The sequence below is a fragment of the Musa acuminata genome, chromosome BXJ3-6, assembly GCF_036884655.1.
Source record: "Musa acuminata AAA Group cultivar baxijiao chromosome BXJ3-6, Cavendish_Baxijiao_AAA, whole genome shotgun sequence".
NCBI classification, from domain to species: Eukaryota; Viridiplantae; Streptophyta; class Magnoliopsida; order Zingiberales; family Musaceae; genus Musa; species Musa acuminata.
The window spans coordinates 30,126,778-30,150,000 of NC_088354.1; the positions used below are offsets into that span (position 1 = coordinate 30,126,778).

At 38.7% G+C, this 23,223-nt stretch overlaps 3 protein-coding genes and 1 pseudogene across 4 annotated transcripts; 3 read left to right on the forward strand and 1 right to left on the reverse strand.

Moving 5' to 3' along the window:
• Window positions 1-256: 256 nt before the first annotated feature.
• LOC135641534 (large ribosomal subunit protein uL16-like) lies at window positions 257-4,699 on the forward strand (annotated as a pseudogene).
• Window positions 4,700-5,844: 1,145 nt separating this feature from the next.
• On the reverse strand, window positions 5,845-10,563 carry LOC135641533 (transcription factor Pur-alpha 1-like). The gene is made up of 5 exons (XM_065156928.1): window positions 10,034-10,563; window positions 9,898-9,945; window positions 6,690-6,833; window positions 6,349-6,591; window positions 5,845-6,285 (listed from the first exon to the last, which is right to left on the reverse strand). The coding sequence occupies exons 1-5, from the start codon at window positions 10,289-10,291 to the stop codon at window positions 6,133-6,135; spliced, it is 846 nt and encodes a 281-aa protein (XP_065013000.1). The 5' UTR covers window positions 10,292-10,563; the 3' UTR covers window positions 5,845-6,132.
• A 553-nt stretch (window positions 10,564-11,116) lies between these two features.
• LOC135639837 (uncharacterized) lies at window positions 11,117-16,446 on the forward strand. 2 transcript variants are annotated; one of them, XM_065153793.1, is made up of 9 exons: window positions 11,117-11,367; window positions 11,853-11,967; window positions 12,068-12,188; window positions 12,271-12,326; window positions 12,901-12,948; window positions 13,041-13,138; window positions 14,146-14,215; window positions 15,166-15,276; window positions 16,150-16,446. In XM_065153793.1, the coding sequence occupies exons 1-9, from the start codon at window positions 11,132-11,134 to the stop codon at window positions 16,207-16,209; spliced, it is 915 nt and encodes a 304-aa protein (XP_065009865.1). In that variant the 5' UTR covers window positions 11,117-11,131; the 3' UTR covers window positions 16,210-16,446. The 2 variants fall into 2 exon arrangements, with proteins under 2 accessions (XP_065009865.1, XP_065009866.1); XM_065153794.1 differs by having other exon boundaries at window positions 11,117-11,349.
• A 3,775-nt stretch (window positions 16,447-20,221) lies between these two features.
• LOC103974445 (protein PHYTOCHROME KINASE SUBSTRATE 4-like) lies at window positions 20,222-22,144 on the forward strand. The gene has a single exon (XM_009389284.3). The coding sequence runs from the start codon at window positions 20,606-20,608 to the stop codon at window positions 22,001-22,003; it is 1,398 nt and encodes a 465-aa protein (XP_009387559.2). The 5' UTR covers window positions 20,222-20,605; the 3' UTR covers window positions 22,004-22,144.
• Window positions 22,145-23,223: the final 1,079 nt, after the last annotated feature.

The following is a 23,223-nucleotide window of genomic DNA, read 5'->3' on the forward strand; positions in this document are numbered from 1 at the left end:
CTACTACTACATCTGACTCTAAATCACCACACGACTTTGAACTTTCTCCATCATTCGTTGAACTCTTTGCACATCTTTCAGTTGACTCTGCATGCATCCAATACATACATACGTACCGCACTATCAATTCAACGCGGAAGTCAAAACGAAGACACATTCCACGTATCTTTATGAATCCATCAACCATGGGCTGCCTCGGTGCTCGATATAACCAGCGCACGGCTCTTCCTCTCTTCTCTCTCATACCCAAGCTTTCTCTTCCTTCCTTCACAGACTTACCGCCGCCTCCTCCTCCTCCTCCTCCGGCATGGCTGTCAACACAAAACCTGTCATGCTTCTTTCCGTCCTCCTCCTCCTCCTCTCCTTCCACCAGTCTGCTGCGGCGCGGGGTCTTAAGTTCGGGACTTCGAAGGAAAGCTCCGTCGTTAGGTCGACGGAGACGACGGCGACCGTCTCTGTCCCGAGGACAACGCAGAAGATGGTCTTCGTCATGCTTCCAAGAGGACCTACGCCGCCATCCGGTCCGAGCGATGGCATCAACGGCAACAAGAATTAAGTGGAAGAAGAACAAATATACGTATTCTTTTGTTTGATCGGCATTTCCTGATGCAGTTTTCATACATACAGATGCAGAATTCAGAGATGTAGACGTCAGAAGACGAGAGATCGATAGGTTTTCTGTTTGATTTTGATGTGTGTACTTGATGCTTTGGGATATAAACATGTACATACTCGTGCTAATTTCTTTCCGGTAAATGGATTGGAATGCATCTTTATATGCATCAAATGCTATAAAATACATGGATTTTGGTGTTCCTTCTGCCTATTTGTTTGGATAGGCAGAGAATACTTTTGACTGTGTGGTATTTTGGTATCATGGAAGTCAACAAAGTCAACCCGTCACCTGTCTGCAGTGGCCAAGTCAAACTCATTAATCCGTAGAATCTTTGATGTGGTGGACTCGAATAAGATTTGAACTGAAGAATTGATATTTATATGATTCCTTATAGCCAAAAAATGAATTGGATCAATTCTTAGATTTCTTTGCAAAAGGAAGATCATACATCAAGCATTCCAGGGTTTTTGGGCCACAGAGAACGGCCGAATTTGGCACGAGGGCTTCCTTTCACACATGACGCGACGTCGGGGTCGCTTCTCTCGGGTTGGCTGGCTGCGAAGATCTCGTCCTCTGCCCTCGTTTCACCGATGGGGAGGCGTAAGTCGCTCCATTTCTGCATCATTATCGTAGTCTTAGATCGCCGTTCTCTTGTTCGATCGATGTGATAATATCTTTGTGATTGGTTGGATTTGATCTAAGACATTTCTGTTCCGAATCTGGTTGGATTTGATGAGGCTTGATTGGCGTAAAGATATCTTTTTCAGCCTGCTTAGAGTGAGATCGGATGTATCTGGATGATTCTTCGCTTTGCACTCGGTGGATTCGTATAGGTCAAAGTTTGCGTTGGTTGATTGGGGTTGTTCCAGTTTGTACTTTGCTTTCCTTGTGCAAATTGTTCTTTTTCTCATCTACATGTTATGGATATGTATGCGATTGTGATAACTCAAAAATAAGTCGAAATTGAAATTAGTGTTTTTGATTAAATAGTGGCATATGCTATTTGGTGTTTTGGGGGGTTGGAATAAGTCGTGATTGACAAACCCAGTCGAGCAATGTTGCCTCCTCTTTTTTTTTTTTTTTTTCTTTTTTTGATCGACCACATGTGTTTCATGTCATTCTTTGCTGAAATAATGAGGAGAAGAACAGACACTTAGCCTTCTTATGTTGTGATTTATGTTGTTTTTGGCTGTCGAGTAGATACTTTGGGGGTATGAAAGGTAGCGTGGAGGCAGATCACCCAACTCTTTTTTAATGAACCGGCTTGCAGAAGAAGTCCCTGTTACAGAAATCAAGAACCTCAACCGGCTATGATGAAGAGAAGAGAAGAGAAGGTTTATAAACACCACTTGGCTGAGCAGCCCACAACTAGATTTGCTTATGTACATGCATTAGCAAAATAAAAGAAATTTACAGGACATAGCAGTTGGAATTAATAATATTCTTGTTCATAAGGTTGATGATGACCAACAACATATCACTCTTAGTCTGAGGTTGGTAGCTCCTACTCAACTTTCCTTGGGCTCTTACCAAAGGAAATGAGACAGCTTATATGGCCAAGGCCCTTGCATGCAGTCAAATGCTAACCAACCATTACTGAGTGGACAAACAAGCTCCTCCAACATGAGATACTGTATCACAGCCCTGTCACTGTTGATTTTTCATCTAATATGGGTTAGGGTCTACTTAAACCCATTTTAGGGAGCCAGTCCTGAATTCAAAGTCTTGTTTGTGATAAGTGTCCTGGGATAACTAACTTGTCAAATGAAATGCTATATAATTCTCTTCAGATGGAATTTCTCGTTGGTTAAAGACCATTATTCTAATTCTTTGGCTCTGCACATAATAAGTGCATTTTCTGAGAAAGGTAAATGCAATGGACTTTTGTATCTGGACAAAGAATTTTGGATCGTAGAGCATGGTTATCTTATGATCATACTTCTTCTGCTTATTTTCTGATTTTATTTAAAAATCCATTTATGCATTTTTCAAAATTTCTTCATTAGGCTTTGGATGAATTGTGATTTGGCTATGCTTCCTGCAGGACCTGCAAGATGTTATCGTCAGATTAAGAACAAGCCGTATCCGAAATCACGTTACTGCCGTGGTGTTCCTGATCCTAAGATTAGGATCTATGAAGTTGGAATGCAGAAAAAAGGAGTGGATGAATTTCCCTTGTGTGTTCATGTTCATCTGGTTAGCTGGGAAAAAGGAGAATGTTTCCAGTGAGGCTCTTGAGGCTGCTCGTATAGCTTGCAACAAGTACATGACAAAGTATGCTGGAAAGGATGCTTTCCACCTACGAGCGAGAGTCCACCCATTCCATGTTTTACGTATCAACAAGATGCTTTCTTGTGCTGGAGCTGATAGATAGGCTCCACTTGTGCTAGCCAGGTTAAGCATTGGTCAGGTCCTTCTGTCAATTCGCTGCAAAGATAGCAATAGCAATCATGCCCAAGAAGCCTTACGACGAGCCAAATTCAAGTTCCCCGGCCGCCAGAAGATTATTGTTAGTGGAAAATTGTAAGCACCAGAAAAGGAAATTGTCTAACAGATCAACCAAATGCATTACATAACATTATTATTACCAAATCCAACCTTACTAGAAATTACTATTTCTCATCTTGAGTTTAATAAGATCCCAACGAGCATAATATGATATTTGGTCACTAGAGACCTATCTCCTATTTGCTTCTATGGCTCCTGACACAACAAACTGATTTCAGGGGCTTTACCTTACCAAGTTTAGCCACAATGACTATGTGAAGTGGAAGAGTGAGGGCAGAATCATTACAGATGGAGTCAATGGCAAAGGTTTGTTCTGTTTTAGAAATATTATTATAGTGCCTAATAATTAACTGTTTGGATGACCTTTCATGTGTTACCTGTGTCCTATTTGAATTTTCCTACACATATTTAACTTGTCAATCTGCTGTTACCGTCGACTGTACTTTGTTACTGGTAAGGGGCATGTACTCAGCTAGTGTTAAGTAATGGAGGTGTCAGATAGCATTATATAAGCACTCATTCCAGGCTTTGCATCACACAGTTTTACTTGTATGCATATGTTAATCCAGACCTGAAAATAAATGAATAGGGGATGGTTGGGAAGGCAAATTTAAGGAACTCAGATGTTGCATCAAAGATTCTTGTATATGGATAAAAAAAGTAACCCAATATGATGTTTTTGTCCTTTGATGCAACATCCGAGTTCCTTAAATTTGCTAGTACCACCTACAATTTCAACCATTTGGTAGTTGACAGTTAGGGCTGTGTGTCGTTTAACATTTGGGCTGATATCATCAACCGTGCTGAGTATGGAAATAGTGCATGAAAGTACAAGAGTGTTGGTTTCAGAAGATGGAATGCCTAAGAAACAAACACTTTGATGGTTATAGTAAACCAAAAAGTGGCTCTATTTTAGTATATTCTATCTATGTTCAAATTCCATTAATTTAATATCCCTTTGGTTCTGTGATAGTTGTTGAAATCATTCGGAGGTTTAAAGTTGCAGTGTTTTCTCTAGAGGGAAAGTGGTCTACTACTCCCTTGGTTGATTGTATGACATCATTATTAGTTTTTTTATAATTATCCAGCCAAATTTTGCTTGTTTTTCTTTTCTCTTTGTCTTCTATATCTCAGCTAAGGGAACTGTCAGTATAATACATTGTTCTGCCTATTATAGCGGAATAGAAAAGATATTTGTCAGTAATAAATGACATACAATGCTGGTGTGAAGCAACAGTTGTTGTGAACCACATCACATGTATCTTAAAACTTTTACATTGCTGATGAAGAAATAACATGTCTAATTGTGCAGTTGCTTGGCTGCCATGGTCTGCTTGCAAATCGCCAACCTGGGAAGGCTCTTTACCATCCTCTACAATAGAGTCTGCGTAGATTTGGATTTGGTCGTCTGAAGGATGATACAACAGAGTGTTCATAACAGCCGATTTAGTGGCTTCTGTTTTGAAGACCTGTGTGACTGTTTTTGCAGAATAATTCTCCCAATAATCTGCATCGATTGTTTTCTTTGTGATAACTCCGATCATGTGGCAATTCACCGACTTCATGCTGTTTTCATATTAATTTGTTGAACTTGTGTGGAATCAGCAGCAAATTATTGCATTACATATTTGATGGATGAATGGATGGATGGATGGATGTTGAGAGTTTGTCAGGGATGCGTTATCTGTCGTTTGTCCATGTTATGGACGAAGCTGCCATGGCTATTCTGATGTTTCCGGGTTCTGTTGATCAATCCACAGCCGCCTCGACAATGGGGGGTTCTGATCTCGCCTTGCTTCCACACAAACGTGATATTTGTCCACAATACGGTAGAGAAGAGGTGTTGGGGGTTGATTTGCAATCCTCTTCTGATCTAAGTTCGAAGGATATCGCTGGGAAACATGAGCTACCCATAAAAAGAAAGAGAGATATTTGTAGTAAAATAGACTTGAAGGTTCTTCATGTTCACCACCTTCTCGGAGTCGATTCCATTTGGGAGATTCTTCGTAGGCTCTCTCCGATGGACTTGAGGAGATTTGCTTTATCCTGGCAGAAGAAAGAGAACAATGGCTTTCCTTCTGGGGGTGTAGTAGAGTTTCTTATATAGAGGTAGAGGTGACCAGTTGGTTCATTGATGGACTCATTGCACATTTTAGTATCTTTTGTTGCCAAGTGAGATTGATATGATCAATGTTAGGAGATGTTTTGCATAATCGTCCCACTCCGACATTGCTGTAGTAATCAAATGAACAAATTTGAGTCAATATTCATATTCATATTCACATCTATTCTTTATTCTTTAAGAACTTGGTGCAACAAAGAACACACCCACTTGTATCCGACATCCATTCTTACATCTGGCCAGAAAGATTCTCTCAGCAGCAGTATTGGAACAACCGCAGTATAATCCAAAAAAAAGAAAATTACAGCAAAAGGAAGAGTCACCATGCACTGTAGATGTAGCAATTTGTCATGCATACTCTTTGTTCATAGACTGCATGATCCAGAAGACTTCCAATACTGATTGATACCAAGACATCTGCAATCTGAGAAGATGAAAAAAAAAGAAAAGAAAAGGGAGGCAAAAGTCTGAGGCTGTTACCGAGCAAGATTGGCTGATAGGGATGCAGGCATTCATGCTAATTAACAAAGGCATCAGTTTCACCCAACTAAGTCGTTACATGGCTTCCGAGACACCAAACTACTGCAGAGATCAGAACTGCAAGGCAAGCACAATACCAAGAACTTAATTATTAATTCAAAGACATGCAAAGCAGCAGTTTTGCCACTGGATGCTCAAGCTACAATCATGTCCATGTTGTTATTCACCCAAAGAAGGATTCGAAGCACATCTAACCCTCCACCATGGAATACCAGACATAGATTATTGTCCACCACAAACGAATAAGAAAAAGACCATCGTCTGCCAAGTGCAAGATCTAAATTCACGCAGCGAGGTGATCTAATTGAAAGCTAAAGACAGCGTGAATGACGACACACCAAACTGATTATCTTTGAGCAGGTTCCAGTGTCCGGACATTTGCACCAACCATTCCTTCGAGCCTATCCTTGGTTATCTCCACAAAGTGGCCAATCATCTCATGGAACTGTTTCAGACCAGACAGGGGGAGGATGATTGATGAACGATCAGCTCCAGCAACCTGCATATGGAATGCACTTAGGGATTAACAATAAACTAATAACACTACGTGTACTCCATGTACCTCGGATATCCTCAAGAAGTGTCCCCTGTTGTTGCTTCCCAGATCAAAGAAAAACCTCTTCTGATCTGCCCTGATTACTTTAGACATCCCCATGCCTCCCATATCATCATGTGTGTGCATATCAACCATTCTATCAGCATTCAATTCTGTGCCAGAGGCTGATTGGGCACTGTGGCCAGATATGAATCCAGCCCCAACATCATCTGAAAGTCCTGGAAGATGTTCCGGAGGTTCCATGTGTTGCTGTTTGTGTTACAACACAGCAGGGAAAAAAATTATTGACATGCTTAAGGTAACTATCACCCACCAAATCTTAGTGTACCAGTCCATCAAACTTTTACCTGATTGGGTACCATGAACAGTCGAGAAGCCTCTTCATGTATCTCTTGTAAAACATTCCTAAATGCTGTCCATCCTTCTTCGCCAGAATTTCCTGCAGGAACAATGATTGTACTCCGGTTTCTGTTGACAGATGCTTCTGAGATCTATTTAAAAACACAGTTACATCGGTTATTACACACACCGTCATGCAAAACCACTTAAGCTCAAGGTGCATAATATATTTGTTGCTCATGATCTTGGCAGATTGACATTGAGGAGGACAAAGATTTTTATGTGGTTAACATGAAAAAATTGAACAGTACAATTGTTTGTTCCTGACATGAGCATGTCAAGAACAAAATGAGAACCATTTATGACACCTAAAGCTAGGAGTTCCACATGATAATTCAAATGCAACTTGAGGTGCTTTCTCTGTCCTTCAAGTACAGGCACATTATCTAGCTTAATATACAGTGTATCTGCAAGCAAACAAAATTGTCGATGAAGCAGATGCATTTGTTTTCCATATCCACATTGGCATATAAGAAAATGAATTTAATAGTTGAGTATATGATACTTGAGTTGAGAATATTTAGCAAAACAAGGATAAGGTAAAGCTCTGCTTTTGGATATATACCCCTAGAGATATATGATTATTCATGTACATGCCCCTCAAAAATTTGTATTTGTCTAAGTAGCCTCTAAAATATCAAGTATTTTTGTGTTTATATATTTGAGAAGCTTGTATTTACATCTATACCATCCAAATAGTAGGAACTTAAGTATATAGCCATCTTCCTAGTTGTCTCTGGTTGATTTTTTGACAGTCTCTAACAGGTAATCACAATCAAATTCTGATATGCCAGGCAATTCTACAACTTTCATAAGTTTTTCATTAAAAGCAAGTTCAAATAGTTTATCAATCTAACACACAATCTAGTAGAGATCAAATATATAGAGAGGAGGTGGTAGGAGAAGCTGATTGCTGACAGCAGTAATGCTGAGATTACAGAGAAACAGGATAGTCTATTTGCATGTTCCGGAATATATTGCATGCTTTGTTGTTAGAGAATAGAGAGAGTTAACATTGCTGACGAATGTAACAAAGGATAAACTATTTAATAAACAGGGCTGAGAAGGGAAGTGCAATCGCTCATAATCGGGACCACAATGGACGTGGATGGTCAAGGTCCATTCTACATGAGTTACTAGGTTAGTGGGCTGACCTGGCCAGGTCGTGACAAGGATAAATATATTTTAGTTTAGGTCCCCCATATGTCAAGTCATATATTTGCACCCATTTGGAAGTTTTATCAAAACTACAACAATTAATTTGAAAGAAACCTTGATTACAAATGATAGATATAAGCACATAAAAGGTGCATCAATAAAAGATGAAACTAGACAAAAGTTATAACATCAATCTTTAGTTATCACGTTTTCTTCTACAGACATGGGGAATGATGAGCAAGTACTTACTTGCTGAATTGATAATATTGAGTTACTAAAGTTTGTAACTAATTAATATTAAATGTTATTTTGCATTCTGAAAGTGAAATACACACAATGGCTTTGAAAAAAGCATCAAAAATCAAGATCAACCTGTTGAAATTTTATATTGGTTAATTCAACTAGCATCATACTCAAGCAAGCTGGATTGCATCAAAATAAGAGAAAACTAAGAAACAACAGATCATGGACAAAAATGGACAAGGTGTACCAGTCTTGAATGATCCTGGGCCCAATCCACTCATGAAAGAAAAAATCTTAAAGAAGTTACAACAAAATTCTCAACAGAAAGTGGTATAGATAAACTAAAAGTTGCAAGGCTTGTCTAAGTTAATTTAATCTACCACACCCACAAACAGATATTAGAATAATTATATTCAAAATATTGATGAATAACTACTCTGAATTAAGATACTTCAAAATAACATCCATATCAGGCAGTTGTTGCACCCCCTTGGCTCAAACCTTGATCTAATATCTATCAAACTGCATCTACCAAAGATTCTTGTTTTATGCTGCAAGCTTCATGAAGGCGATAAAGTGTGATCATGAGTGTTAGAGGTGCAGTAGGATAGCTGCTCAACATAAGTTCTCTGATGGCATGGTCAGTGTAAAATTAACATGCCCAAAATTTCTGTCAATATGCTAGAAGTAATACACAACCAGAAGAATAGAACTTAGAGCATCACCAAATATTTTGGATCCAATAAATTTTTATCTTCCACTTTTTGCACAATCATTCAAGTTCGTGCCTTTATGTCCTTTAGTACTTTCCAGCAAATTCTAATACACTAATGGAATCAAATTCTCTATATCACCTTGGGTATTTTCGGCTTTAGATTCTTTCATACTACCTAGTAAATTCTAATACAGTGACTCAATTCATCGTTCGAACCATTTTTTATATCACCTTGGGTACAATGTAAAGGTGAAAAACTAATTTTTTTTGCTTCACAAAAAATAGAAGTCTATCATTTAGAAAATAATATACCCTTTGCATATTTACCAGTTATCTGTTCTCTGTAGTGCTGCTTCTGAAGTCTATCATATGTTTTTAATATTGAACACTGTCACTATTAGTATCTTCTTAATTTCTTCTTCCCCTCATAGTTTAGGTGCACTAGCTTATGACCACCACGGAACATATGATACTGTCATAGACATGCATGATCCTCTAAGCCCAAAAGACACCGCTTCATATCACACAGCTTCAATGTAACTTCTCTTGAGTGGATGACCCAGGGAAAAAAATTCTGGAGAGGCAAGAAAATTGTACACCAGCCAAAACATGGGAACCACAATTCCTCCCATCACTGTGTAACAGAAACTAATATGTTGCCGCAAAAGCAAATGCTGAAGTTTTCGGATGCACCTGTACTTTTTGACTTTTTTTGTTTTGTGGGTTTGCTCGCTTGTTCTCCAAAAGCACTACTTCCAACCCAAGTCTGGCACCTATTCGTAAGTTTGTTGTCTTTCCAATTCCAAATTTATATTAAGCTCCAACTAGCTAATCCACTACTAGCTAGTAACAAATTGACCACAGGTCTCCAGGTCTTCAATAAGAAAAGCTGAGGTATTCATCATCATACTTGCAACATATGAAATAATTCCAAACCCCAATGACCACAAAAGATCAAGAAGTCGATTCTTTTGCATGATGCATTCAATTATGCCTAATAAATGAACAAAACTTTTTGAGTTCGTAGTAATGACGTGTACCTTGAGAAAGCGCCCCCTTTTGTTCTCACCAAAGTCAAAATAAAACGCCTTTAGGAAAAACAACAAAAACATCAGCAGAAAGATTCAAAGACCCAACCTTTACAAAACTAAGAGAAAAGGTCATCAAAGCAGCCACCTTGGAATCAAGCTTGAGCTCCTTGCTGAACACGTCCTGCTCGTCCGTGCTGATGTAGTAGCCGAACAACTCGAGGAACCAGACGATGCCGTCGACGGGGACGATGATGGTGGACCTGGTGGCCGACGTCTTCTCGGAGATCTTGAGGTACCTCCCCCGTGGATTCTCCTTCAGATCGAAGTAGAACAGCTTATGCTCGAACTGCAGCGTCTTGGAGACCAACTCCACGTCGTTCCCACCGCCCGCTCCCCCTTCCATCGCTCCGCACCTCCCCAACGCCCCAAACCCCAAATCTCTCCCAATTTAACTATCCGTGGACGAAGAATCGAGGTCTCAGGCTGGTGGAAGAACCCTAATCCAGGAAGGAATCCGGATCGAAAGCAAGGAGGGGTAGGGAGCGATGAGGTATTGTTGGAAGTGGGGTAAGATTAGGGTTTGGGGTTTGACCTCGCCCTCGCCCTCGAACAGGTCGAGAGCAAGGGGGTTTGTTTCACTTTCACGCTTCTTCTTGACCGTGGCTCTGTTGTTTGTTCGCCGAGCACAGTTACCAAATCAAAATTAAACATAATATCGCAATCATTCGGGATCGACTAAATAACATTTTTATTATATCTTTAATCAAATTCAATTTAGGTATATCATTATATAAATTATTATAATATATATTAATTGCTTTAATATTTATTATAGCTTTTAAAAATATTTAAATGTTATGCTTCATAAATAGCAAACTATGTGATCTAACGGATAAGAGTTTGGGGTGGGTGGGTGCTAAATTAAAATGTTTGAATCCAAGTTAACGATAATATATTCTTCATATATCTTTTCGTTGATTTGGCTGTTGACTAGTATTCTACACAAATAATTTAGCTCGATAAATGATCGTGACTAGGCATCATCACATCCAATTATCTATATAAGTATTTGATTCGAATAGCATAATGATTGTTGCATGGGGGAGAAGAACATAAAAGGTGGCAGGAAACGGCCGTTACGTCTTTATATCCGAAATCGTTTTATCCGAAACGATTGTGACTGCTGGTCCGTGGCCCTTGAACACGTGTACGGTGGATCCGAACCCGTCAGTTTCGATGCATTATGCTGATCGAACCCGATTACCCGTTTGCTAATTCGTCACCCGAATCCATAAAAGATACCCTAAACCTAAATAATACCATACTCCCACCCCGTGCGCTTCTACTCGGCCTCCCTTCGAGTCCCTCCTCGATCCGGGTATCTTCTTCGCACCATCACCGCCGGGCCGCCGCGACATTGCCAACTCTTCCGACTGCATTCGAGGAGAAGGAATCGTCAAGGTTTTCATCTTCGCTTTTGTAAGTTCTTCAGATTTTGTTAGGGAAGATAACTTGACGTCGGCTTTTTTGTGTTGTTGCCAGAATAGATGAATCTTGATCTCTATTTTTCTTTTTTTCTGATTTGTGAATTGGTTTTTGCTGTTTCGGGGGATGTTGGTACCCAAAAATCGGATTTTGGAACGAGATGATGTACTTGGAACCCAAAAAAGGGGTTTTCGAGCTCGGGTTTGGGTCTTAGATGTATATTGCTTATTGTTTTTTGGCGTGTTTGATCGGATGTAATTTGATTGAATCGAGTTGGAGAGATCCATTTACTGTGACGCTAGTCTCTACCTTTCTTAAATCCCTAGCCAACCTTATCGCCACTTCCAGCCAAACTTCAGGGGATCTACACGAGGCTGCTGCAGCTTGCCTCCTGGTCCTCAGCGTTGAGTTGTCTGTACTTAATCAAAGGGTGGGAAAAAGGATTCGTTGTTTTTAACTCCTGGATGATTTATGCGTAGGAATTCAAGTGAAATGGGCGTAAAGGCAAAGAAGGCTTTGAAAAAGAAGCTGAAGAAGACGAACTCTTCTCAGCTATCAATTTCTCGTAGCAGAAATGAATCTTCTGATTTCTTGGTGAGATTTTTATGTTCGTGGTTGATGCCTCATTTTTGTTGTTGTATTTTTGTTTTTTTGGCCATCCTGTATTGACAAATTTGTTACTTTTACCATACAGCCTTTAGAAGGGGGTCCAGGGATGAAAATTACTCAAGAGGAAGATGAGCCCATAAAAAATATTGCAACTGTACTTTACATTGGCCATATTCCTCATGGATTTTATGAAGAACAAATGGAAGGTGAGGATCCTTTATGCTTTACTAGGAGTCAATTTGTTTGCGACTTAGATTGATACAGTACTTGCAATTTTGACCATGATAGGATTCTTTAAGCAATTTGGGAAAATCAAGCGGTTGAGGATTGCTCGGAACAGGAAGGTTCAATTCTTCTTCAGTTGCTTGTTGTTCAGTTGGTGAAGAATTTTAATGCATTTTTTTCTCTTTTTAAGTATCTTACCTACTAAAGGATGGTGCCTAGTGCATGAAAATACCTCATTGGGTTTAGGAAGGCTGAATATACGAAGTATTATCTCTGTGAGCAAAGCGGTTACAGAAAATGTGCTTCGAACTGTGGTCATCCTTAAGGAGAAACTTAACTGGTGCCAGTGTATTTAATTAACTAATCATTTTAAATAGAATTCCTGTAGTTGAATCTTAAATTTATATTTTGATCCAAGTACTTTTACATCGTTTTATTTCTTGATTATTTTCTGAAGAAAAGAATTCTTAAGTCATTTTTCAGTTTTGCAGCTTCTCTTTTCTCATTAAGGATGATTGTTGGTATGATCGATATTCTAGGTTATGAAGACCACTTGTTTTCATTTTGACATTTTAGACTTTTATTTTTTTTGATGGATAGCATATTTAGATTATATTGGCCACCTTTTTATATTTCATTTAGCTAGCACTCTATTTAATCTATTGGTTTTAATTATAATGTGACATGTTATAGACAGGAAAATCTAAGCATTATGGATTCCTTGAATTTGAGAACCCAGAGGTGATTTTCTTTCCTTGAAAATTGTCAAACTTTTCTACATCAGCCAGGCAAACTATATGTATATATCACGTAATACATGTTGATAATTGCAGGTGGCCAAAGTTGTGGCTGATGAGATTCATAATTATCTACTATTTGAACACAACCTTCAGATTCATCTTATCCTACCAGAGCGTGTTCATCCAAAGTTGTAAGCTTCTGTCTCAAGTTGATGGCATCTTTTCAATTGTTTAGGTTTAAGTTGGAGACAATCTCCCCATATGTAATCACAGCTTCTTTTCCTTGAACATTATGATATATTTATTTGATTTTTTATATGGTCATAGATGTCTAATTTTGGGAAAAAAAATGGGATAAATTGCTTAAAGTTGGTGCACAAATATGAGAAATTTATCATTCACAAACAAGGACTAGAAAATGGATGGGCTGAATATTTATGTTGTTGTTTGCTGCAATTTAAAGTCAATCCTCCTTTCATTATTTAGGTTTTCTTTTCTTTCCCAGTAGTGGTACCTGTCCCTTTGACATATGGCAGCTTCATAGATTAAATTGTTGTTCATGTTTTTTGGTAACTTTCTCTTCCCTGTCTCTATTTCTTGCTAGTTTCCTCTTAATTGTGCATATTATAGATAAGTTCTTAGATAATCATGTTATAGATACATGTAGAGAGATAACGGTCGATTGAATAGTGACTAGGATCCAATTTTGGTAGATATACTGTGCATGATAAAGCCTTAGGTACATGGAAAAAGATGTTGTGTAGGTTTCTAACCATTCCATTTTCAGCAGTGCAGACAATAGTCAAATTATTTTGCATCTTTTTGTTGAAAGATATGTAAATTTGAATCTTCAAGTATACCTGATTATATGTCAGGTTCCTCCAACATAATCTCTGTTAGTGACCATATATTTGGTGGCTTTTGGATAAAGGCTTATAATTTTAATAAGACTGCAAATCTGGAAAAGTCAGCAGGTAGTAGTAGTGTCTGATATTTAATGTAATTATTAAATAAAATTCCAGTCCATGTGTCCTGGTCTTCTTTAAGATTGATACCTGAAATGAGGGATGTGTGACATATCGTGGAAGTGAAATTTGGCTGCATCTTTGTCATTATATAATCTGTTTCTATTTATTACTTTTGGACCTGCAGTTATATGTAAATGTTCTTTTTGCCCTATATTTAATTTTTGCTGCAGATGGAGAGGTGTAAATTGGAGATACAAACCATTGAATTGGACAGAAATCGCAAGAAAGCAGCATAACAAGGTAAGCCTGTGAAAATAGCTCTTCACTCGATTTATTTATTTTTTCTAGGTAAGGCCTGTAAAGAGATGTTTCAAGGTCTGTTTCAATCCATTCTTACCTTACGAAGAAAACTGATCTTATTTTGTCTGAGAATATATGGATCGAGAAGCTTCATCAATATTTGGATCTGTGATAAATTGGATATCAATGTCCTTGGGGGAGCCCAAACTGATCTAGCTAAATTTTGAACCTATATGCATTTATCTCCAGATGTTTTATTGTCTGTAAAAAAGGAAATTCTGCTTTTAAAGATTCCATCATCATGGTTTATGTATTAATGTTGTCAAACTTGTATCCTAGAAAAATGTCAAGCTTCATAATGATCGGTAATAAGATGCCAGGCAGGATGGTAGTTCCTGGCACATGCGGGATGCTATGGCCCAGGCATTTTTTTTGCTGATTGATGATGTAAGAGTCGAGGTATAAAAGGGCATAGAAAGCATAAAAGGTGTTTTGCTTTTTCTTTATCTCTCTTTTTGTTTTGTATGAGTGGGATGGAGGGGGGACTATTGTGTGGGTGAATGTTTGTATAGACTGACAACCTTTGGGTCAATTGCTTAGTTGTTGTTATGGTGCATATGTTTTTTGGGCATAAGTGCTGTATGTCACATATAGTCACAGATCAAGTCATAGAGGATAATATAATTGATGGCCAAAGCCACCCATGCATGTATAGATTAACCACCTTTAGTTCAATTGCATCTAGTTGCAGATCAGGTTATAAAGGATTGTATATATCATTGTCTATGGCATCTATTGCTAATCTAATCAGACCTTGAATTTACACCAAACTTTTTATCCAAATTTGACCTAATTGGAATGACCTCTTGATGGGATCAGCCGAGATCACATCAATTGTCTGATAAGTTTCAATTTTTTTCATGATATTTTTTCTTCTGATATATGTTCAGGATAGAACAGTTGAAGAACAACAACAGATGATTCAGGGGATTCAAAAACGAGATAAGAAGCGGCGTAACAGAATCAAGGCTGCTGGTATTGATTATGAGTGCCCGGATTTCGTAAGTGAAAATGTTTCTTTTCAAACTTTGTTGATTGAGTTCAATTTATGCTATCTTTTATAAGTCAAATAGTGCAGGTTAAGTAAAGAAAGCAAAATTATTCCAACTCTCTTTGTATGCTAGAGTTTGCATTCTTAACCCATCAGTTTCCATGTCTTCTACCTAAAAGCAATAGTAAAACAATGTTTTGTTTCAGTCATTTCCAGGTACTCTGCATTTTCACTTGTCGTCACAGAGTCTCATTTAAAGTTTTTTCTACCCCTTATTGTTTGCTGGTGTTCTTTTGTGGCTTTATAAACATTCAAAGGTCAAGCTTGCAGCTGACTTGGAGTTTGCCTTCTAGATAAAGATGGTCTTCAATTAAATATATCACAAATTTGGATTGCCAAGAAAACCTTGTTCCATATAACTCGGATTAACTTCTTTGTTTAAAACAGCTCACTTGTCGTCTAGTGTTGACTGTATTTCTGCTGCAGGTCTATGTATTGGCATTGTTATTATCCCTCTAAGCTCCCAACTTTTGGGTGTCAGTTACATGGTTCTTTTCCTCCAATTAATTTTTTCCTGATTTTCCTCCATTGCGTTATAAGATGAAAATATTACTAGTTAGCTCATGAGAGGAATCAAATTTCTTTTTGTTCTTCATTTACAATTTCTCAACGTCTTCCTTTTCCTGTTATTGCACCTCCCATCACAAAGGGTGTTCTTTAGGCATGTCAATGCCATCTTAAATGGTTTTCCTTCATTAGTGCAAGCTGAAACCATGGCATTTTATTCAGGCTTTTCAGGGTGTCAGTTACATGGTTCTTTTTTGAAGTGTAAACAACTTAATTTCTTATTCTTGAATCTTGTTTTTCTTTTCCTTCATTTCAGGTTGGTCTCATTCAGCCTGCTGCTAAGAAAATTAAGTTTGACGAAGAAGAAGAAGAGTAAGTTTACACGTAGGAAGGCAGCGACTATCAACTTACCTGAGGACGGTGTTAAGTACTTTGTCCAAGTTTGCTTTATGGCTTTGGATATGAATTTGTTGCTTGCAGCTGCTTGCTAATCTCGAATTTTGGTCTTCACATCATAATCATGTAAGTGCTGTGTAATTGGATTTTGTATTACACTTGACTTGGATTGAGCTATCCAGTATTATGACTGAAATAACATTTAGTATGGATATCATATCAGTATCATTTTTTTGAGAATTGAAACCATGCCTTTCGAGAGAAGCAGGCAAGTGGCACAAGTTGGCTTATATACTAACTGATCGAAGTTGTCACATACTGTTTCTGGTTAGACATTGATTCTAAAAGAATTGGATCAACAGGTCATGTTGAAGTTAGCGGGCTGGGCATTTATTTCATGATTATGGCAAGCTTGGATTCAGTTAGCTGATATGTGACCAATAAAATTCGTGGTGTTTTGTTTGTCCTTGTGAAGCCTCGTGTTTCAAATATGTTAACTTGATCAATTGACAAGAACAAATGCTTCTGCTATTTTGGTTACTCATCTGTGATGAATGTTTGTAGCTGCCACCATCCACTACTTGTCATGGATCTGCCCAAACAGTTTTTGATGATAGCAATTGATTGAAATGCTTGTCCAGCTACCAATTAGAAACATTGTGTTTTAGGTGGCAAATTGTGGTTCCACTGTGGGTATATGTCCTTTTTCTGATACTAGAATGGTGATGAAGCACAAGTGGCTGAAAGCCAAATTAAATGTGCTGTGTTGCTGTAGTGATGGTATATGTGAACCTAAAGCATTTATTGCCTTTGGATTATGCATGGAGAATTATAACTGCCATGCAAATACTGCCTTTGGTCTATGGGGCAATTTGGTTCCCAGGAATATGGTTGAGAGTATCTTTATCAAAGAACAAATGTACTTGTTCTTTCTCAAAGAGTAGTTGTCATGAGTCGGTTGGATGAGATAATTATAACTAAACTAATAATCTGATGTATTTATATCATTTTCAATATCTGTCTTCATTAAGGACTAATATAACTTGTGCATATGAGGCTGAATCAGATTGATTATTGGTTTATTCTTTTAGCCCATCATTATTAAGTTGGTTCTAATATCATTCGATAAAATTATTTCATTGAGTCAACATATATGAATTCAATAGTTCCTTACTTCTGATATAGGATTAGATTAAAATTATTTTATTGAGTCAACATTTATGAATTCAATAGTTCCTCACTTTTGTTTTTTTTGGTTGCAACATATCAAAACTGCTCTCTAATTCCAAAATATTTTTTTTGCTTTCCCTGAGAGGTGGTTTATCTTATTCTTTAGGCTATCTTTCAGATCTAAATAGCCCACCTATTCTCCTCCTCCACCATGTTCTTTTAAAGAAGAAAATAAGTTTGAACTCAGCAGTTATGCTGATCAATTTCTCCCCTGCTGCATGTTAAAAATCTCATAAACATATTTCCTAATAGTTTTAATTTTTTGGAATCCTTGATCATCAGATCAGCATCTTTATCTTGGTACCAGAGCAGATCCTGATTTGGAAATCTATATGTCATTCTCTATTTCATCATTTTCATCCAATTTTTACTTAATATTTGTGTAACAAATTTAAGCTTTATACAAAAACCTCAAATTCTCTCTCATTTTTTATCTGCTTTTGGATGATTCGAGTGTCTCAATACATGTCCTAAAATCCGGGCTTCTCAGTGTGTAGGATAAATGAGAACTTTAGATGCTTTACCTTTTGCTTTCAGCAAAATGTTGTAGTAGAAGTTGCAATAAAAATCACAGGCAGGAGAATGCATTTATTCTTCTGTTCTATATTATCCCACAAAGACTCCTGTTGTTAGGCTGATCATGGCATTGTGGATGCCATCAATGACATACCAACCTATTCTTCCTAACCCATCAATCATTGTGTTGCAATATTTGGGTTATTGGAATATACACAATGTAGTTCTTTTTATCAAGGGATTTGCTTGTATGCATTCTGGTGACTGCTTCAGCAACCTCACATTTTAGGCATGTGATGTTTTGAAATCTCTTTTCCATGTTGTTCATTGCTTGAAGCATAAAATCCTCTGACATTACATGTTGGCTTGACTCAGACAAGCTATAGATGATATTTATCAGCAAATCTCTATGCATGCTACTTCTTTAGGTCCTACACAGGCATGAGGGATATTGAAGAGTAGTGCAAGCAAACACTGGAATAAGACAGTGTAAAGCCTTGTAGTTTTCTGATGGCACACCCAGGAACAGCTGTGCTACTCTGGCTAAGAGAGGGGGAGGGGGCCAAGAATTTGTTTTGAGCAATTAGATAAGATTATTCTAGGATTGAGTGTAATCTTATAAAGAGCTCAAGTGAGTCCCTTATCAGTTTTGTGGATGAGAACAACACACTGGCTGTAGTTTCCTTGTGGCAGATACTTGTCCACTGGTTCATATGAACATTTAGTGAAAAAGATAAAACCAGGTATGCTACTTGCAAGGTTTCAAGAAAGTAAACTGAAAAATGTCAACATCGATCTTGGTTGTTCTACACAAGCTTAGTGTCAACGGATTTAAAGTTGACTTGATCGAGTGAATAATCGATAAAAATTAAGTCGAGATCATATCCGATTATCCAATAATTGGATAAGCCGTCAAGACACATCAATTAGTGTGGTGTGCTGAGATTGTTTCTCACTTAATGTTGACACATAAGACTGATAAGCTATTCGACTTAGGTTTTGGACTGACAATAACTTGGCCTCCTAATGTTCTTCAAGTGTTAGATTCTCCATATCAAAAGGAAGATAATTGACACTTTTGAAACATGCAATTTGAGTATTTCTGAGCCCACAATAAATAATCTGCAATTTTTCAGGTAGGCAAGAAAAAAAAGACAACAGGTGTGTGCAGTAACTATCATGTTCAGCTTAAGCAACATCAACAACATTGTGTGAGTGCCCAGCAAAACAGAGGCTCAGATTTTGTGCTGAAAGGCAGGGGGACAAATCAAATAAGTGAAGGCACAGTCTACATGGAGGAAATGTAGCCAGAAATTAAGGAATAAAGTCAGACAAGCTGAGGTAAGGAAAAACTTGTATTTAGATAATGTCATAAATAAAAAACTGTTAATTTTCTTAAAATCATCATAATACTTTCGATATAATCATTATTTTCAATCAATCAAAACGTCACATATGGTATCAATCGGGTATACTATGTCGGGTTCCGAAGATAACAAAGAGCCTATTTGACATACAATGATACTTAAAAGTGAATAATTATTTGTTAAAACGATGATTATAAATTTGATACTCTATTTAATCATAATAAACAAATCAAAAGTAGACTTGATCGTTAACAATTTCTTATCAAAAATATCCCTAGGGTAGTCTTTTATAAAAATAAAAAATAAGATATGAGATATGAAAATCCTTTACCCTCGAATTACATCAGCATAGATATTAGTGATGAAATATGAACATTTTTCACCTACAAGTGAAATAAAATTCTCCCCAATCGATAAAACTTTTTTTTTTTTCTTCCACACACAATAACATACGGAAAATTGATTGACTATATCAACTTTACTTACACTAATAAAACTTGCTAAGTAAAAAAGAATTGATATAAGTATTATTTCAGCATAATATCAGATGAGGATTTATGTATCCAATGTTTGATACTTGGGACCAGTGGTTCACTGTTGTTGTAAGACAAAGAAGACAAACTTGCCTCATTAACAATTAAGACCACTGTCACCAAAAATCCCTTGAGAGCAATGTAGTTGGATCCTGTCTTCACCTCCATCCTGGTTTACTGATTCACATCCACATGAGGATCTGACATAATCTCCACCTGCAATCTTAGTAAAAGAATATGTAAAGGTTAGTATGTCTATATAAAGTTATAAAGTTTATAATTTTCTTTTATCATAGTGATTTTTCTTTTTTCTTTTTACAAAAATGGAGATTCCATCATAAGATATTGATATCACTAGTCAAAATTAAAAATTTATCATTGATATACCATCAGCTGTCAAATTTATCAGATAAGGTTTCAAAGCCACACTAATATTCTGAATGTATGAACATCCTTAATCTAAATCACTATTCAGATAAGGTAAGTAGAAATAACTCAGCATTCATCAATCATACACCTTAAAAAAAAAGATAAAAGATAAAAGAAAAAAGAAAAGTTCTAAGCTCCTGTGTGTGCTCAGTGGAATGTGCTGAAAACTGTGAGACTCTTACATATACCTCATCTTCGGTAGCTTCACTTTCAATCCAATGGAACTCTCTTCACTTCCTCTCTTCTTCTGAACTCACTATCGTCTTGCGTCCCCCTGAGAAGCTTCACAGATACAGTGTTGATGGAGAGGTACAGAGTAACAGCAAGTTTTCATGAAGATCTCCCTCAGAGACCGACCAGCTTCCAAACAACCCCCTCTTTCGTCTCCCTCCCGCCCGCCTCCTCCTACCTCCGCCCCGCTGCCGCCGGCATCGCCCGCCGCGTCAGCCGCTGCGTTGACGACACCGAGATCAGCATCTTCGACGCCGAGCGCTACTTCAACGATGGCCACGACCCCATCGATCGGACCACAAGTCTCAACGGCGCCGCCGAAAGGCGCGACCTTTTGACCCGCCGGATAGGCTCCTTCGTCGCCTCGACCGTCGGCTCGTCCTCCTCGACGCTGACCGCCTCGTCGGAGGCCAGCTGGAACAGCCAGTGCGGCCTCCTATCCTGTTCGCCGGGCTCTGTTTCTGTCGCGATGAGAGCCTTGCCTTCGAAGGAACCCAGGAAGTCGCCGTCGTCCGCCGCCCGCCGCTTCTTCGCGCGGAGGTGCCCGTGCTCCGGCGGGAAGTCCGTCGACGTCGAAGACAAGTGCTCCGGTTTGGATATGAACACCTCTTCTACTGCTAAGAGTCTCCGCCTTAGGACAGGGGAAGTGGGTCTAAGCAGCTACCCGGAGAGAGAGAGCGCGATGCCGGAAGAGATCAAGAACGGTTTCGGTGTCGAGGAGATGATAAAGGTGAAGATAAATCCTGGAAATCGCCACAAAAATCCCAGCTTTTTCCGTAATTCCATCCAATTCTTGCCAGAGAGGCGATTTCCAGCCGAGATCGGTCGCCCAATGCTGAACTCTGGGATCCTATTCGGCGATTCCGGTGGGTTCTCCTTCCCCATCTTGAACCCAACCTCTTTGACCTCCGCCGAAGAGCCGCCACGGGAATCTCTCGAGGTCTTCCGGCCGACGAAGGAGACTGCCGGAGACCCCCCGGGATTCGCATATCGGGCAATCTTGAAGTCCCCGCCCGAGGACGACGCGGCCAGCGACGCAAGCTCGGACCTTTTCGAGATCGAGAGCTTCTCCACCCAGACGACGTACCGCCCTGGTGGTGACTCGCTCGACCCGCACGAGCGGCTACGGCGGGACCTCGAGGAGATGCCGCTGCCGCCGTCCATCGCGCCGAGCGAGTGCTACCCCCCGAGCGAGGTGAGCGTGGAGTGGAGCGTCACCACCGCGGAAGGGTTCGACCGCGCGAGCCTCGCCAACTTCTCGACCTCCGCATCCGACTTCGGGGAGCTCCGCTTCTCGGCGGCGACGGGCGGAGCACCCGCAGGCGGCAGGAGGCGGAAGTGTAACGGTCTTCTCAGCTGCGGGAACGAGAAAGCGGTGAGCGTCGGGCCAAACCCGGTCCGGTTAGCACCATCGGTTCGACCCCACCACGTTCGTCGGGCGATGAGCCACGCGGTTCGGACGAAATAGACAGGTTATGGTTGGTTCAGAAGTCTTTAACGTCTCCTGTGTTTTTTTGTGCTCTAGAAAATAATTTGTTGTTCGTTTCTGTGTCAAACATTTTGATTTTATATATTTATATTTATATTATATCTAAAATATTTACCTGCAGGTTATTTTTGTTTGTACTCAAGCAATATCCGCTCATCATGAATATATATATATATATATATATATATATATATATATATATATATATATATGTGGACATATCCTTCTTATGTTAGTGATTTTAATCGTAAAAGAATATATATATATATATATATATATATATATATATATATTATTTTATCAAGATCTATTATTATTATTATGGATTACAAACTAATACATATCGAAATAATCTCATTATTAGTTCTCGTATCATATTCCTCGAATCATTTCTTGACGTTTTATAAAAAATTTCAAAGAATATATGAGAGTTTGAGGGTTCATCAAGGTAGTCTTATCAATAGAAAAGAAGAAAAAGATATTTCTATGATCTTATGTCAGAGAAAAATAATCTTATCATCAGACAGACCAAAAGTCAACCTTATATGGATTGCAACCAACAAACACAACAATAAAGAGCACAACAGGCTACGGAGGCAAGGGAAGGTTATTGGTCTCTTGCGTGGTCGATAAGTCATGATTCTTTTTCTGGCCTTGGGAGGGAGTCTATGTGAGCATGTGAAGAGTCAAAAGTGGAGACGAAGGTTTGCACGGAACAAATAGCATACAGAGAAGAAGGGAGATGAGCGTCAAGAAAGGTGGAGAAATCTCAGTAGGTATCTAAAGCCACTTTGATCTCTCGAACTTTTCGGCATTGCAGAACAGGAGGAATTAGATGGTCTCTGCAACTTTTCGGTCAGGTGGTGTTGTGGAATCCCTTGGACTCGAATGTGTCATGAATCAAATGCCTCATGCGACGAAGGTTTTCAGCAAGCAGGATTAAGCAAAACATGCAGCATCCATACGGACAATAATAATTATCAGAGCACAGTGACAAGAAATAAGTTGCTCCATTTGTCTGCTATATTGTAGATGTGGGCAGTTTGCCACAGAGAAAACGTGCAAGTTCCTGTTGGATTTATACTTCTGCCAAGGGAAAGGTGGAAATCAATCAACACTGCTTCCTTCTATGTGATGTAGAAGGAAAACAAGAAACCCAGCAAGCAAAAGAGACAAGAACAATCAACCAAGAAGACTCG

Coding starts and splice junctions, on each gene's coding strand:
- LOC135641533 (XM_065156928.1), bottom strand. CDS start 10,291: ATGGAAGGGGGAGCGGGCGGTGGGAACGACGTGGAGTTGGTCTCCAAG. Junction 6,834..9,897: donor AAAGGGGGCGCTTTCTCAAG/GTACACGTCATT, acceptor GTTTTTAAATAG/ATCTCAGAAGCATCTGTCAA. Junction 6,592..6,689: donor TGTTCATGGTACCCAATCAG/GTAAAAGTTTGA, acceptor TAACACAAACAG/CAACACATGGAACCTCCGGA.
- LOC135639837 (XM_065153793.1), top strand. CDS start 11,132: ATGCTGATCGAACCCGATTACCCGTTTGCTAATTCGTCACCCGAATCC. Junction 11,368..11,852: donor AGGTTTTCATCTTCGCTTTT/GTAAGTTCTTCA, acceptor ATTTATGCGTAG/GAATTCAAGTGAAATGGGCG. Junction 14,216..15,165: donor CAAGAAAGCAGCATAACAAG/GTAAGCCTGTGA, acceptor ATATATGTTCAG/GATAGAACAGTTGAAGAACA.
- LOC103974445 (XM_009389284.3), top strand. CDS start 20,606: ATGGAGAGGTACAGAGTAACAGCAAGTTTTCATGAAGATCTCCCTCAG.